At 36.9% G+C, this 15,049-nt stretch overlaps 1 protein-coding gene across 10 annotated transcripts in view; it reads right to left on the reverse strand.

The window, feature by feature from the left end:
- The window catches only part of CACNB2 (calcium voltage-gated channel auxiliary subunit beta 2), a 223,183-nt gene that overhangs the window by 31,384 nt on the left and 176,750 nt on the right, over nucleotides 1-15,049 (reverse strand). For all 10 annotated transcript variants that reach the window (XM_015853452.2, XM_015853450.2, XM_015853453.2 and 7 more), the window contains 3 exons: nucleotides 8,802-8,924; nucleotides 4,825-4,961; nucleotides 3,075-3,151 (listed from right to left, as the gene is read on the reverse strand). In XM_015853452.2, the coding sequence (XP_015708938.1) occupies nucleotides 3,075-3,151; nucleotides 4,825-4,961; nucleotides 8,802-8,924 (337 nt within the window). The remainder of the gene's footprint in view (nucleotides 1-3,074; nucleotides 3,152-4,824; nucleotides 4,962-8,801; nucleotides 8,925-15,049) is intronic.

Below are 15,049 nucleotides of genomic sequence, written 5' to 3' on the forward strand. Positions count from 1 at the left end.
TCCCAGAGCAGGCATAAGATATGTTCATTAGAAATAATAAAAGATCTATTGATAGTCAAAACTAAAAAGAATGGGCAGCAGAAGAGAGAAGAAACATAAGTCATCTGAAAGACCTGGGTCCTATGTGAAGAGTGAGGATGTAGGTAGGCCAAAATGGAAGTGAAAACAGAAACCACTGCTGTTCAACCTCCTTCACAAAGGCTGAAACAGCGCACAAAGCTTGTATCATACACATAAAATATCTACCTTTTTTGTAAGTAACTAATTTCATTATAAGCAAAAATCATAATGGAATCAGAAATAAACACATTTCCAAAATACAAGGCCAGGTTATTGTGAGGGAAAGGTCCAACAGAAATATGCTAACTACCTCCAAAACAAACAAAAAAATGAGTGTTTCATAAGCTTTCTTTTTAGAACATTCAATCTTGATCTTAGGTGCTGCCTTCAGAAAACAAATACATTCAGAAGTTACAAACATGCTATACAACATCACCCTTGTGCATGAAGGTCTTACCCATCTCTTGACACCCACTGCTAAGAGGCTTCTCATGCCCTGCCACTATGGTGAACTGAATGTATCTCTAAAGAATCTGTAAGCATCATCATTTGCATAGACTTAAACCAAAACTATAATTAATCATTGTAAACTATTATGAATCCACGTTAGTGACTTGCTTTCAGCTGCTTGATGATCAGGACATCAATTAATATAGTGGCATGTGCTAATAAATTATATAAAAAATGTGAATTATTGTCAAGCCTGTGTACAGCTACTGATTTAAGAGACACCTGTGACAGCAATCTCTTCAAGTAAAGCATATTTTCCCATTTGAATTATCTACACATCTAATCTCATGATCCTCGTCAAGCCTTGAGTTCACAGCTCTCCCTTTGAGCCTGACCTTGACAAGAAAGGCTGTGAGCAGATCTGCAGTCTGTTTCTATACTCCCGCTCCTAAAAACAGCCACAGAAATCACATAACGCTGTCTTCTAGAAACAATGTTCCTTCATCCTCTTCCTAAATATAAAAAGAACATATTCTTTTCTTGAATACAGGCCAGCAAAGACGCTATAAATCACTCATAATCAGGCGTACTAGAACTCCTTAACTTCTATGTCCAACTAAAATCATCTGTAAGGAAAATTGGGGTTGTTAAGCTTTTCCTGTAAAAGAGAAATGCAACATTTTATCACATAGATATCAATACTATTTTTCATTCTCAATTTTCCCACTACACAATGTCTGTGTCAGTTTGTCGTGGCTTTTTTTACTGCTAATTAACTTTAGTTTGTTGTATTTTCACATTTTCACCATTATCATCATCCTGTCTGGTGGCCAGTGAGGACTGGGTTGATTACTACAGATTATTTGAGGACTAGGGGCCTCCTCTTCATATGTTTTTCAGTGGTTCTTCACCTTTTTTTTTTTATATGGGAAAAGAAATATCATGTAATTAACTTATTCTAGTTATCATTTCTTCAATTCTTTAAATAATTTCTGGTTTTGCCACTTATTTTACTTTCACAAAGAGGAGAACTGGTAGCAGCAGAAATATATCAGGTTAGAATTGAACCGTACTTCAAAAAGCAAGTTCTTTTCTGTAGCATTAGTTACAAATTACACTTCTTTCATCCTTCTTGGTATGTATTAAGGTTATCAACAAAACACTGCAAACCCCAAATCTCAAGATAAGATAACACATACTGCTCATATAAATATTCTCCAAATATTCAGTGTAACAGAATCAACTTAAACAGTTTTTCTTTTTCTTTCTCAAAAAAATCATCTTCCTGAAAACCACCATGTGAAGAAATGTCTTATTGCAATGAAAATTACAGCATCACTAGCAATTAGTGCGTTGGCAACATAATTATGCTATCTCTTACCTCTAAGTTCTGTGAAACATTCTGACAATTTCCTATGTACTGGTATCTAAGTGTCTGCAGCATATAAAAATCTTCTAGCATTTCAGATGTTCTATTTACAAAATTACAGCATAGGTCCCCAGACGCTTTCTACTTCAAAAATGCAGCCATTGAAAAATGAGGCTTTGACAGTAAACATGACAGCTTAAGGCCTTTGTAGAAGGAAAGATGAAAGTGCATTCTACTGACTTGTGATGGATAAATATCATTAAACTAAAATATATATTTTCTTACAAAAACGGTTCATAGGGGACTTGGGTGGCATTTTGGTAAAACAAACTAACTGTAATAAACTTGGTCATTATAAATAAACTCATAGTTGCACCAGAAAGGCAGACACATTGTTCAATTAATTCAGCCGAATGAGGCCACTACCATAATTTGACTGAACTCCTCTGTCTCCCTCTCAGTGTCCAAGTAAATATTTAAAAAGTCTTCATGGAAATTTGAAGATACATGCTCTGGAGGTCATCCTCCATATGAATTAACACATTTGGATAATACTCATCATTACCTCAATATGCAAAATGTTAGCAATACTTGTAGAACTTTCTGATTGCAAGTATTCCAACTCTCCATTTTCTTTCTCAGGAGTAGGTATAACATCCAACAATAAAGCAGCTGAATTTGAAATGAATTTGCCTGAACTTAACCTAACAAAAGTTAAAATCTGCCTGTTCTAAATTCAGAACAGTATTTGGGGGGGGGGGGGGGGGAGAAAAAAAAAAAACAACTTCAAAACAAACAGCATTCCAGAATTATGTGAAGTAGATCATCAGTATCAGAATTGTGATAGTGAAAGCTCCTGGTTGTTGATGCTACTGCAAAAACCTCTTGGGAGTTTTTATTCTTTTTGCTGCTCTTCCTACCTACTGGAACGTATGTCTTATTCAGCAGGATTGCTTAGAGCCTAAGCCATTAATTATTCTAATCACAAGACAGTCTCACCATTGAAGGAATTATATGGATTGTTAACAGCTCTATCATGACCTAAGCTTGGTGGCATTAACTCTTAAACTACCCAAAGCAGCCTTGCAGGGCAACAAACTGCACAGGAAATAAGAAAAATAGAATTAAATGGAATGTAAGTTATAACAGATGAGGTGCCTGATCCTGTAAACTGTAGGGCTCGTGACCTACTCACCAGATGATGGAGGCGTCGATTTTCTGGAGCTAGGAACTATGTCACCCAGACTGGATGAAGAGTTTCCTCCTGATTTACTGCAGTAAAACGACAAATTAGTTTGAAGTTTTACAGCTTTTTGTGTATTTATTCTACTTTATTTATTTTTTTCTAAAGTAGCTGCTAGCCCAGAGCAAACGCTATTTCTGACAATAGCATAAAACATATACCTTTCACAAAATCAGTGCACACTTTGAACACTGAGGATGTGCAAACACCAATCATGCTCTTTGCTCTGCATGTTCATTCTGTTGCATATGCCTTTATGGCCTTATGTCCTATTGTGATTCAGCTGTTAATGGCATTAATATAATTACTAATATTATTGCTTATTACTATGATTAATTCTCATACCAGTGAGTATAAATATTTCCTTTAACATAATAGTTATTAAGAATGCCCTATTGAAACTTAATAGTGTGGTTGTCTAAAATATTTTCAATTTATGTAAAAGTTTGTTTGTTATTCTGGTACAAGCTTACAAAAAATAAGTGTGTCAAAGGAGATTACAAACAGTCTAAGGTTATGTCAAATTCTGCTTTGTGGAAGCCTATTCAAGCTGTATGTATAAAACAATATTTTTAGTTAGTTTATTTCAGTTACTCTAATGAGAAAAATACTGAAATGAATGTAAGAAATGCTATATCCTTTTAAAATAACTAGTGTGACAGTACTAGTTGACACTTTCCCCATCTTAAAATACTAATAATCATTAAGTAAATTAATTTGTAGGGTACAGCAGTATTATCTCAAGTATGAAGTTCTGGAGAATGTAATTTTTTACAATCTGGGAAAAGAACAAAACATTGGGTCAGGCTTGGCTATAACAGAAATGGTAGGAGCAGAGCAAGGAACCTGACTTCCTCCCGCTAAAGACAGGGCACTCATAGGAAAAGCATTTCACAGCCAGTGAACATGGAAGAGCAGTGCAGCATCCTGGTCCCCTACTCATGTAGACATGCTCTTCAAACACTGCTGCACTTCCCATTGGAATAGAAAGCCTTTCTGACTTCCCAAATGTTCCAGCTCCATGCCATTTAGACATACTACAAATATTTCTATTCCCTACATATCCAAGAAGAAACAAATGGCATCTGTTTCTACGTGTTACTATTTGATGGAAAACTACTGCATTAAGAATTCCATAGTAAGGACCACATTACCATCTTGCATTATTGTACAACATGCTGATATGTTGAATCTTTATTTCTATATAATGATGGCTACAGTCAGAGACAATGAATGACTTGGCACAAAACTTCCATCATAAAAGTAGTATTTTAAGAGCTGTATTCAACTGCAATGAAGTTGACAAATCCAAATATTGGCCCTAAGAGCTAAAGCTTATGAGCAAATTCATCTTAATATTTTCCTTATTTTCTGAAATCAGCTTTAAAGGTGTTTAGTAAACGTAACACTGTGAAAAAAAGTAACTAGTAGATTAACATTTAGAGGGATTGATTTTTATGCCTACACACAGTAAATGTACTAACTCATTCACAGATCACAGACCACCAATCTAAGCACCTGCATTTCTTCTGTAATTGCAATGACATATATTTATTTATACAATTAATAATATTTTTCATTTATTCAGCATTCTTTAACTGTCTGTCAAAGGAATTAAAGCGACGTATAGCATGCACAACCTTAATTTCCAAATTAACTGTTAGAGCCAGCGTTACTGTATTTAATGATTCCTTCTTCTTACCTGGAGTAGAATTTCCCTTGCTTTGCCTTCTGTTCATGCTGCAGCCTCATGTTTTCTAGTTTGACTGGGCTTGGTATGAATCCTATTTCACAGCCTTCTTTTACCAACCGTCCTATCCACCAGTCATTGTTAAATTTCTAGAGAATAAAAAGAAATAAAGTCTTGTACTATGAAATCACTGCACTTATGATCATTTTGTTAATATTTTTGACTTGCAGCTAAGTCATTTTATGTAATTCTTCCCTGCAGTTAATCACTGTACTATGTTATTATGGCAATGAAGAACAGTGGTAATGTTCAGAAATGCATAAAAATAATTATACCTTGCAAATTATTAAAATGTTACAGTACTTAAGCTGAAACTTTCCCTCTCAAAACATCATGATTCTCCCTGGCTGCTACATCCTCCCATTTCACTGTCTTTCTTTCTGCTTTGCAGCCTTTGCTCTTCACAAATTTGCTTTTGCTCTACCTTGATGCTGCTCCTCAGTGGACGCCAGAGATCTCTTCTGATCTGTTCTTATTCACTCCAAAATTTTTTACAGCTCTGTAATGATCTATTTTTTCTTACCCTATTAAACTGAGTTCTCTATTTAGAATAAAAATACCATATCTCAAACTCCCCTGCTTCTCTGAACTCACTAATATCTTATGAAATACAACTACATCCCACTTCCCATATACGCTTTACCTATAGCTTGTGTGATCTGTATGTTAAGCAGAAAGTGATAAATCCACAAGAAATGGACATCTGAACAGGAAGGAAATTTGCCTTTCTAAATCTGAAGTTATGAAAATAGCTATAATAGATACTAAATAGCACATATTTAATAATTAACAATAATAATTAACAAGTGCATAGTTAGGTGTAAAATGTACTAAAAGTATAGGCTCACATGAAAAAGAACAAATTTTACTAAATATATGTTGTTGGCAGATCAATGAAATAAAACTTGGTTAGTACAGAAATAATCTGATGCCTGAATAAAATTTTACAATGTTAACAAAAAATAAAGGTTAAAATAAGTACAGTTTTAAGCTCATAAAATATAAGTGGCAGTATAATGTCTTATTCATCCAGTGGGGTGCTTTAATGAGTAAGGATAACAGCATTTGATAGGAAGCTACAGTAAAAGAGCTGTATTAATCAAAGCTGTATTAAACATCTTATTGAAATTGTAAACTTTCACTGAAAAAATCTAATTAAAGATAAGCATGAGCATTTCAAAGGCGTAGGACAAGAAATGTGGAAGTAGACCAGTCATTGAGCCAAGAGAGGTTGCCATTAAATAGATCTATGTGTTGTGTTCCACACAAAGACTGCAAAAGTAGTATCATCTAGCTTGTTAATGGAACAGATATATAATTAAAAACATCATTAAATTAAAATCTGAACAGGCCATATACTTTTATCCTGTCCCATAGTGAAACAAAATCTATGTGAATTTTTTCTTGCAATAATAAAAGCATGAGGAATTCACTGTGAAGTCTGAAAGCTAAGTGTTTTGTTGGTATATACAAAGGAGGATAAGGTAGTTTTAAGAGAAAATAGGACTATATGTAGAATCATAGAAATACTTGTGTTGAAAGGGACCACAAAGATCATCTAGTTCCAACCCCCAGAGTACATAATATTTCTCAGTTTTAAAAAGCAACAGTGGAAATGTTGGTAGTGATTAGTGATATGTCCAGCTCTCAAGCTGCTGGCTGAGGTGAAGAATTCTCTGTAAGGACATCCATGATTGAAACACAAAGAGGAATTACAGCCATGCATTTAAGCCCTGAAAGATTCGAAAGAGTCTGTGATGAAGTAGAAAGAATTTGTCATCTGTACTAAGTTCTAATGAATCTAACTTTATAAAAACGAATTTCCCTCACATATAATCAGTGCAGTCTTTTTCACCATTGTCCATGTAGATTTTGAATTTAAGTTTTCCTTGCTTGAGCCCTCTCAGCGGTATAAACTGGAGAGCTGACTGAAGGAGCAGTATGCAGTGCATTACAGAGTCCTGGACAGAGAGCAGGCCAGGGCCACAGCCACAACAGGAGACAGGCAGGACAGGAAGGATATGGCTCAGGATCTGTCTGAGGAGGTTTGATCTGCCTGGCAGCAGCTGCTGCCATATGTGGGAGCAGCAAGGCCACCAAGATCCCAACCCTCACGTGCACCTGGATGGTCAGCTTTCCTGAGTGGCTCAGACATCAAAACAGTTTTGGAATTAGTGCAGAGTTCTTGTTGTATGACACCTGAGGCTGGAAAAAGAACTGCATTTTAATCTTGTTTTCTATTGCTCCCTGCTACATGTATCCACAGTTAATATAATACCTCAGATGAGCTAAGCTTCTTTTCAAGACATTTCTGAAGATTCAGTAAAGTTTGGACAATTCTTTCTTTCTCATTGTTACCTGTGTATTTTGGTACTTGAGGCTAAGTTCAGCTATGATGAAAAAGCATAAATTCTATCAGACAAAAAAATGCTTTGCACTGTTTCTTGTCCCTTGGAAACAGGGGAAAGACTCAGTGTGAAGTCTGAAGATACCATTTGAAATACAAATGGAATAGGTAATCATTCAAAATCATTTAATCTGACCAAACTGAGTCATACCTTTCTAAACTCACTGAAGATCTGATAGATTTTATTTATTACTTATTTATTTTTTCCCAAAGACTCAGTGCCAGCTCATCCATACTTTTGTGACAATAGAGAGGAGAGCAATTCTTTTGCACTATCGTTAGGCTTGAAAGACATCTTCTTCACTATATACAAATTTTCCCTTTTTTAAATGTGTTTCATACATACGGAAAATGCTGATCACTAGTCATCACCACAAAGGTACTAAAAGTCTAATTCTTTTGTTTCCTTACTCTTTGTCCACTTATATTTCTACTTGGGTATAAGCGAAAGCTTCTTGGGGGTAGCGAGGCCCTACAGTGGGATCTGGACAGGCTGGATAGCTGGGCTGAAGCCAATGGGATGAGGTTCAACAAGACCAAATGCCATGTCCTGCACTTAGGCCACAGCAAACCCTGGCACGGTGCAACAGGCTTGGCAGAGTGCTGGAAGACTGTGTAGAGGAAACTGATCTGGGGGTATTGATTGATGCTTGGCTGAACATGAGCCATCAGTGTGCCCATGTGGCCAAGAAGGCCAATGGCATCCCGGCTGGTATCAGAAACAGTTGCCATCAGGAGCAGAGAGGTGGCTGTCCCCCTGTGCTCAGCCCTGGTGAGGCTGCGCCTCAAGTACTGTGTCCAGTTTTGGGCCCCTCACTTCAAGAAAGACACTGAGGCCCTGGAACCTGTTCAAAAAAAGGCAACAAAGCTGGTGAGGGGTCTGGAGCACAGGCTTATGAAGAGTGGCTGAAGGAGCTGGGATTGTTCAGTCTGAAAAAGGCTCAGTGGAGACCTCATTGCTCTCTCTAACTAGGAGGTTGTTGTGAGCTGGGGGTTGGCATTTTCTTTCCTGTAACTGGTGATATGACCAGAGGGAATGGCTTCAGGCTGCACCAGAGGAGGTTCAGGCTGGATGTTAGGAAATACTACTTCTCTGAAAGAGTGGTCAGGCAGTGAAATGGGCTGCCCTGGGAGGTGGTGGAGTTACCAAACCCAGAGGTGTTCAACACTGAACATTGTGTTGAGTGATGTGGTTTAGTGAGAACTATTAGTGATAGGTGGATGGTTGGACTGGATGATCTTGTAGGTCTTTTCCAACCTTGGCGATTCTGTGTGATTCTTGCTTCCTCTGCAAAGCACATCCACTAGCAGAAAACACGCATCATCAACTGTAACAACTGAGGGATTTTATTGCACAGCATTAAAAAGCCAGATAATCTAATGGGTGAAATACATGTCACAAAACACAGAATATGAGCAGAAGCTGAGAAATCTCATAAAATCAAGAAACAATTCAGAATAGAGCAGCAGGGTGCTTTAACCCTTAAAGAGGGTCTCTGCTTACTACTTCATTTTTACTCACTTCTTTAACGTGAAGAAAATCTTTAGCTTCAAATGAGATGGCCATGCCTGGGACTGGAACATCATCATCATGAGCTGCACTATAACCAACATTTGTCCGAACTGCAAACGCAACAGGTTTTGTCTGCAAAGATACGAAGCATGAGGATTACCTTCACAAACACATGCATTTGTACAAATGTACAGACAGAAAATGAATTCTGTAAGATGTCTTTTTAAATGATAAAAATGAAAAAGGACTCTTAGCTGTAACATAATCATCTTGCATAAAAGACAACCAACTATTACTGATCATGCCAGGAAGAAAGAGTAGTCATATAGGTATTGAATTCACTGATATATTTAAGGAAGATACTTGATAAAAGCCAACACTAATTATTGTTTTTCAGTATTCAACAAAACCCTACAACTTACCTGAATTTAAAAATTGCAGGCTAACACAGTTGATGCTTTATATGCTGTTATTCATTTCAATACAGAAAATGTGGATATGAGCAAGCATTAAAATGTCAGATCTCCTAAATACTACTTTCCCATTAAAGAACACATAATAGAACATATCATTCATTGTTATGAAGAATGATTTTTTTGTAAAACATAGCAAACAATCATTGTAGAACTGTTTCTACCTCAAAACACAAATGGAAATATTAAGAAACTATCTTTTCCAATCATTGATGGAGAAGATAACTTGCCTGCTTTCTCCACATTTCTCTACCAAACATTAAATAAAAATGCTCAGCAGGGTATTGTGTCTTACTCCTGATATTATCAGTGGATGTAAGACTTCAGGCTGACTAAAGACTATAAAATCTCTGCTGCATTGCAACCAACAGGCAACTTTTGCCTGTTGACTCAAGCTCACGTCCTTGACATACTTAGAAGTAATCTAAAATTTCCTATTAGAGGGCAACACCTTCCTACCAAAGAAATAGAGAAAACAGAAATTACGCTGAAAACATCTGAACATGGAAGTTGTGCAGCAGGTAAAAATATCCTCTTTTGATTTCTGCTGTTGAAAAATTAATGTGAAAATGAGAATAGAAAACAAAGTGGAACATTTAATTTCAAACATTCATAGACCATGTCCCATTTTAGATATCTGTCATACAGGTTGAAAGGGAGACTGCATTACTATGTGATTAGAAAGCATTAATTAATCTGTGTATTTAAAACTAATTAATTTATAAAATTTTAATGCTGGCCTTTTTACACGGCTAAATAATTCTGAGAGTTCCACAAAACTTTAAAATTAAGTATGCTTTCTTTTCTTGAACTGCTGTCTAGGAGTAAAGTAATCCAAGTATGCTACACAAGTTATTACTTTCCTATAGAACTTAAAGGAGAAATATTATCTTACATCACATGTATATACACATATGCATTATTTTGGCCTTACTTATTGCATACCTTAGAATATATCTTGCATTTGCTTACATATTCTACACTTCTAAACTTAGCTTTGGTCTAAAGTTAAACACTTCCTATTCATTCTCTAAATCAACAAGAAAGTGTGATGGCAGTGTAGCCCTCAGGTAACCCACAGGACTAAAAGGACAGACACTCCCAGTGTTAAACTTGAACGTTTTCTCTTTACTATAGACAATATGGTAGCTTGAAAATGTACACATCTTCAGAATGTGAATTTTTTTTATTTTTTCCCTGGAAAAACAACTGTGTTCAGCAAATGGAATAACCCTGCAAGGAGAACAAACTTTGGCTGAATGCTTTTTATCACAGATATAAATTAAATCAAGACATGGGAATTTATTTATTTATTTATTTATTGCCTGGATCTCATTTCTTCCTGTTGATTCATGAGTTATACTCCCTTTATACATCTTTGTACAAACTCTTATTTACTGAGTCAATAAAATTTACAGTATTACATTACTTTGCCACTTATACTTAACACTCTACCTTACTCCTGTTTTATGACTAACTTGTATTCAGTGCCTACAAAAGCATTTGCACAGAATCTTGCACTCAGGAAATACTGCATCCTGAAAATTACAACCTGTTTTCTAGTAATATACTTAAAACATGACAGGACCTTCTTTTTCCTATAACTCATTTCTGATTAGTTATACTGTGCTGTAAACCCAGTGGATACAGACTCTGGGGATCCCCATCAACTAGGCAAAAATTTCTGACACAGAAATTGCTCAGAGAACAGGTCATCTCCCTTATGGCCACTAATTTTGGGAATGCTGCTCAATAATCAAGTTATCTCTACTCCCTGGATTTAGTGTTCTCCAAGCCATCTGCATTTACATCTGAGGCTGCCCTGCATAAAGCAGTGACCCTGGAGATGAAAAGATCCAAGCAGGACTTAATGCTGCCTTTACTTCCTTCCAGTAGGTGATGAGGATCTAGGGTTTGGGATCCATCTCATTTCTCACTCTATTGAATCACTCCCAGTGAATAGGTATGCTTCACTTACAGTAGCTTAATGAAACTAGACTGCTGATCAGAATGTATCTTTTATGAAGCCAGTGTCAGCTAAGCCCAGAACTAACTCAGAAAACATCGTTAGTTATCATTTGTTGAAGTGGTTGTCAATATTGGCATCTGTGTTCAGAGAACTTGTGTCCAAGTCAGTCTCTTCCCTTGCTGTTTTTGCAGAATGCTGAGTGCCATTCACCGTACCCACTTTTCAAGATGCCCGTAAATTTAGCCTGAAAGCAATTATCTTTCTCTGAGACAATGAATATAACGTGCATCTCTGGAAACACTGCCAGGTTTGCACTCATGCATATTTAAAGAAACACACAAGTTTTTCAGCTAAGGAAAGTTGATATCGCTCTTGAACTTTTCATTAGTTGTCTTGGCTGGGGGTAAATATGCCAAATGATGACCTACATTTGGCACTATTTGTTCAAGCTGTCCCATAGATACTGTTTGTGCCATAAGCAAAGTTAATAGAGAATATAGGACAATGATCAATACTAATGTGACAGCCTGATAGCTGCAGTCTTAAAATACGCCACTTTGTTTTGCCCTGCTGATGGCTGAGAGTCAGAAATATAATGAAAAAGTGCTGCAAAGCTTGGGTTATGGAATTATAAGATTTTTATAAGAAACTCTTAATCCTTTTGAGGAAGTTTGCAATGTTATGAAATATATGAGGGGACAGAAACTACCCAAGTAAGGAATAGAAAAATAAAAATAACAGAAGAACTCTCACTCTTCAACTCCTATTTTGGTATATCAATCTTTTATGCTGTTACACGAGTAACAAAAATCAAAGCCATCTGAGTACACAAACAATCCACTAATTTACATTCTAAGCACTGAGAGTTGTTGGAGTCACTTTACAAGTAAGTAATTGCCCAGTGTCTAAAAATAGCATCTGCTCAGCAATCTCATTGCTTAAGAAGTGTCAACACTTGACAGATATCCCAAAGGAAAGTCAAGAATGAACCTTCCTACATTACATGCAGTGATCAATAGTGCAAGACAAGGCTGATAGCAAGACAGATGCACGGAATAATTTAGGTAGGAGAGAGGGCCGCCAGAGTCCGTTCCAGCTCCCAGGTCAGGTCAGAGCAGGCAGCTCAGGGCTGTGTCCAAGGGCACATCCACAGCCTCTCTATGCATCTTGCCCCAGCACTTGACAACCCTCTGAGTAAAAAGACCAGACAGTAGGCACGTATTTGAGCGAGGGGCATAAAGACCTATAATGGACCACAAATATTAAATTTCATGCAGCAGTACAAAGAAAATGCATCATAGAATCACAGAATGGCTTGGGTTGGAAGGGATGGATCATTAAGCTCCAACCCCCTGCCACAGGCAGGGCCGCCAAAAGTGAAGTGGCATTACAAGTAGAAACCACCTATTATAATTTAAGTGGTTTAAAAGGAGTATTTTTTTAACCACTACATGGGTATTTGCTGTGGGGTGGAGGACATATATTATTTCAGATTAAGAAAGCAACCATAGTACTTTACCACAGAAGAGATCATAACCCGTGCAATGCCTGAGGTTCAAATCTCAGACCTGTGCCCCCCAGATCAGGGTGCTCCACTCAGCAACTCCAGCAAAATGACTGAGATGAAAAACAAAAATACTCTGCAAAACTGAAACGCAATAAAACTGTAGTTAATGAGCAACAGCCTGAGTACAGCTACTGTATAACAAGATTCAAACTTCTCTGAATTGTTAAAGCTTTTGATATCATGGATCTGTCCTCAGGGACTTGGGAGACAAGTAGACAGCCAGAACATTTAGTTCTGGAGCCAAACTTTCTAATTTCTCAGTGTTCAAGCCTGTAATTGGATCTGAGTGGATTTTACCATGTGTTTTCGGAACTGAGGAAATATGAGCTATGTGCAGATGTTAGTAGTGCTTGCACTGCTGCCTCTGTAGGCCTGACTTGCCAATTTCTCACACAGGAATTTGTGCACCCTCGCAGGAAAGCAGCCAGAGTGCAGCAGTCCCATGGCACAAAGCCTCTGTCACCAACAGCCTTCTCTGCTCTCCAAGCGGGCTGAAACAGAACACCATGCAAACTGACCTATTGAAGTTTAAGAATGATTTTCCTCAGGATCAAGGCCAACTAGCAAAATTCAATGAGGAAATCTATGAATCCTTCCAGTTACTTAGCTTCTTTGTTATACTAGGGCCCACATTTAGTGTTAAAAGGGAAAACTTAACACATCCAGCTGGTACAAAAGAGAGTCTTAACAACGGTTATACTTAAGAGAACCTTTTTTTATTATTATTTATTTTAATGTCCTCTCACTCTCTCTTGAGATACTTTGGTTACTATTTTAGCTCATCTTCACACACAGCTTGAAAGTCATGCTTCCTACTTCCTTTTACGAAATTATATTTGAATAGAGTCACCGATGTCGGTTTACATTCAGCTCAGGAGGCAGCAAAGACTGAAATAGCTTTAGTGACGCACACGGAGCTTTTTCATACGAGTAAGGTCTTTTTTTTTTTTTTATTAGAGCATACTGCCATCAGTCAAAACTCAGTGGTGGCATGGTGATGTTTGCATGCAAGTGAGCCAGGAAGGTGGATCTACTGCACAACTCACTTGGGGAACTGATGGGAACAATTGGAACAGCACAGCTGAAGAAAGAAGTCTGTTTGTGCTTGCTGAAAACATGCTTATTCTGGCAGCAAAATCCAGCAGATGAAAGCTGTCATTTGCAATAAAAATACTGTGCTGGGATTTCAAATTCCTTATTCAATGTCACAAGTGAGGACATTTTATGCTTATGAGACATTTTAAACTTATGAGACAGCATTTTAGTAGTCTTAGCTTTTTGGCTAAATGGAGGTTCTTTTAGAGAAAAGATCTGCAGTAACATTTCCAGGCTATTCACCAACAGAAAATTCTCCAGGAAAAGCATAAATCCACGACACAGCAAACACTAAATAAGCCAATAACACAATGGTTGGCTGAAAACGAAGATACTATTATCAAAGCCTCTGAAAAAGGTATATAGCATGGACAGTGTTTCTTAATTCAGTATAACATCTGCAAGTTTTACTGCTAGTTCCATTTATTAAATAATTTCCCACTTCATTTTCTTCAGCTGTATCAGAAACTCTGTATGACTACTGGAGCCAAAGGTTAATGCTATTAAAATATTTTATTTCTAAATGGTATGTTAAGCATCCATTTTTAAGAAACAGCACTAAAAATGATTTTTTTGGTTGGTACCATACATTCAAAACACGACTGATCTATTTACAGAGGTAATATATGTTTCAGGATGATATTTTAGAGTTTGAGAAGTCAGATGTCATAACAGTCCTTAACTAATAAACCGAACTAAACCAAGTTATTTCAGAACATGATAAACTCCACATCTCACTCAGTGTGCTTTTCAAATGGTTACATTTTATAGGAATAGCTTATGTTATACAACTCATCAAATGAATAAGTACAACTAATTAAATCCTACATCAAGTTATTTATCATATGTGAATTTAAGTTCATAGATATCTATTGTCCTTTGACCCAGTGTAGCTTATTTATAAAATCACAGAATCATTAATGTAGGAAAGACCACTAAGATCATTTAGTGAAACCATCAACCCACCACCTCCTTGCCCACTAACCACATCACTCAATGCAGCATCTACTCTTTTCCTGAAAACTTCCAGGGATAGTGATTCCACCACTTCCCTGAGCTGCCTGTTCTACTGCATTACCACTCTTTCTGAGAAGAAACTTTTCCTCACATCCAACCTAAACCTCCCCTGGTGTAACTTAAAGCTCTTGTCCGA

This window comes from Coturnix japonica, chromosome 2 (assembly GCF_001577835.2).
Source record: "Coturnix japonica isolate 7356 chromosome 2, Coturnix japonica 2.1, whole genome shotgun sequence".
NCBI classification, from domain to species: Eukaryota; Metazoa; Chordata; class Aves; order Galliformes; family Phasianidae; genus Coturnix; species Coturnix japonica.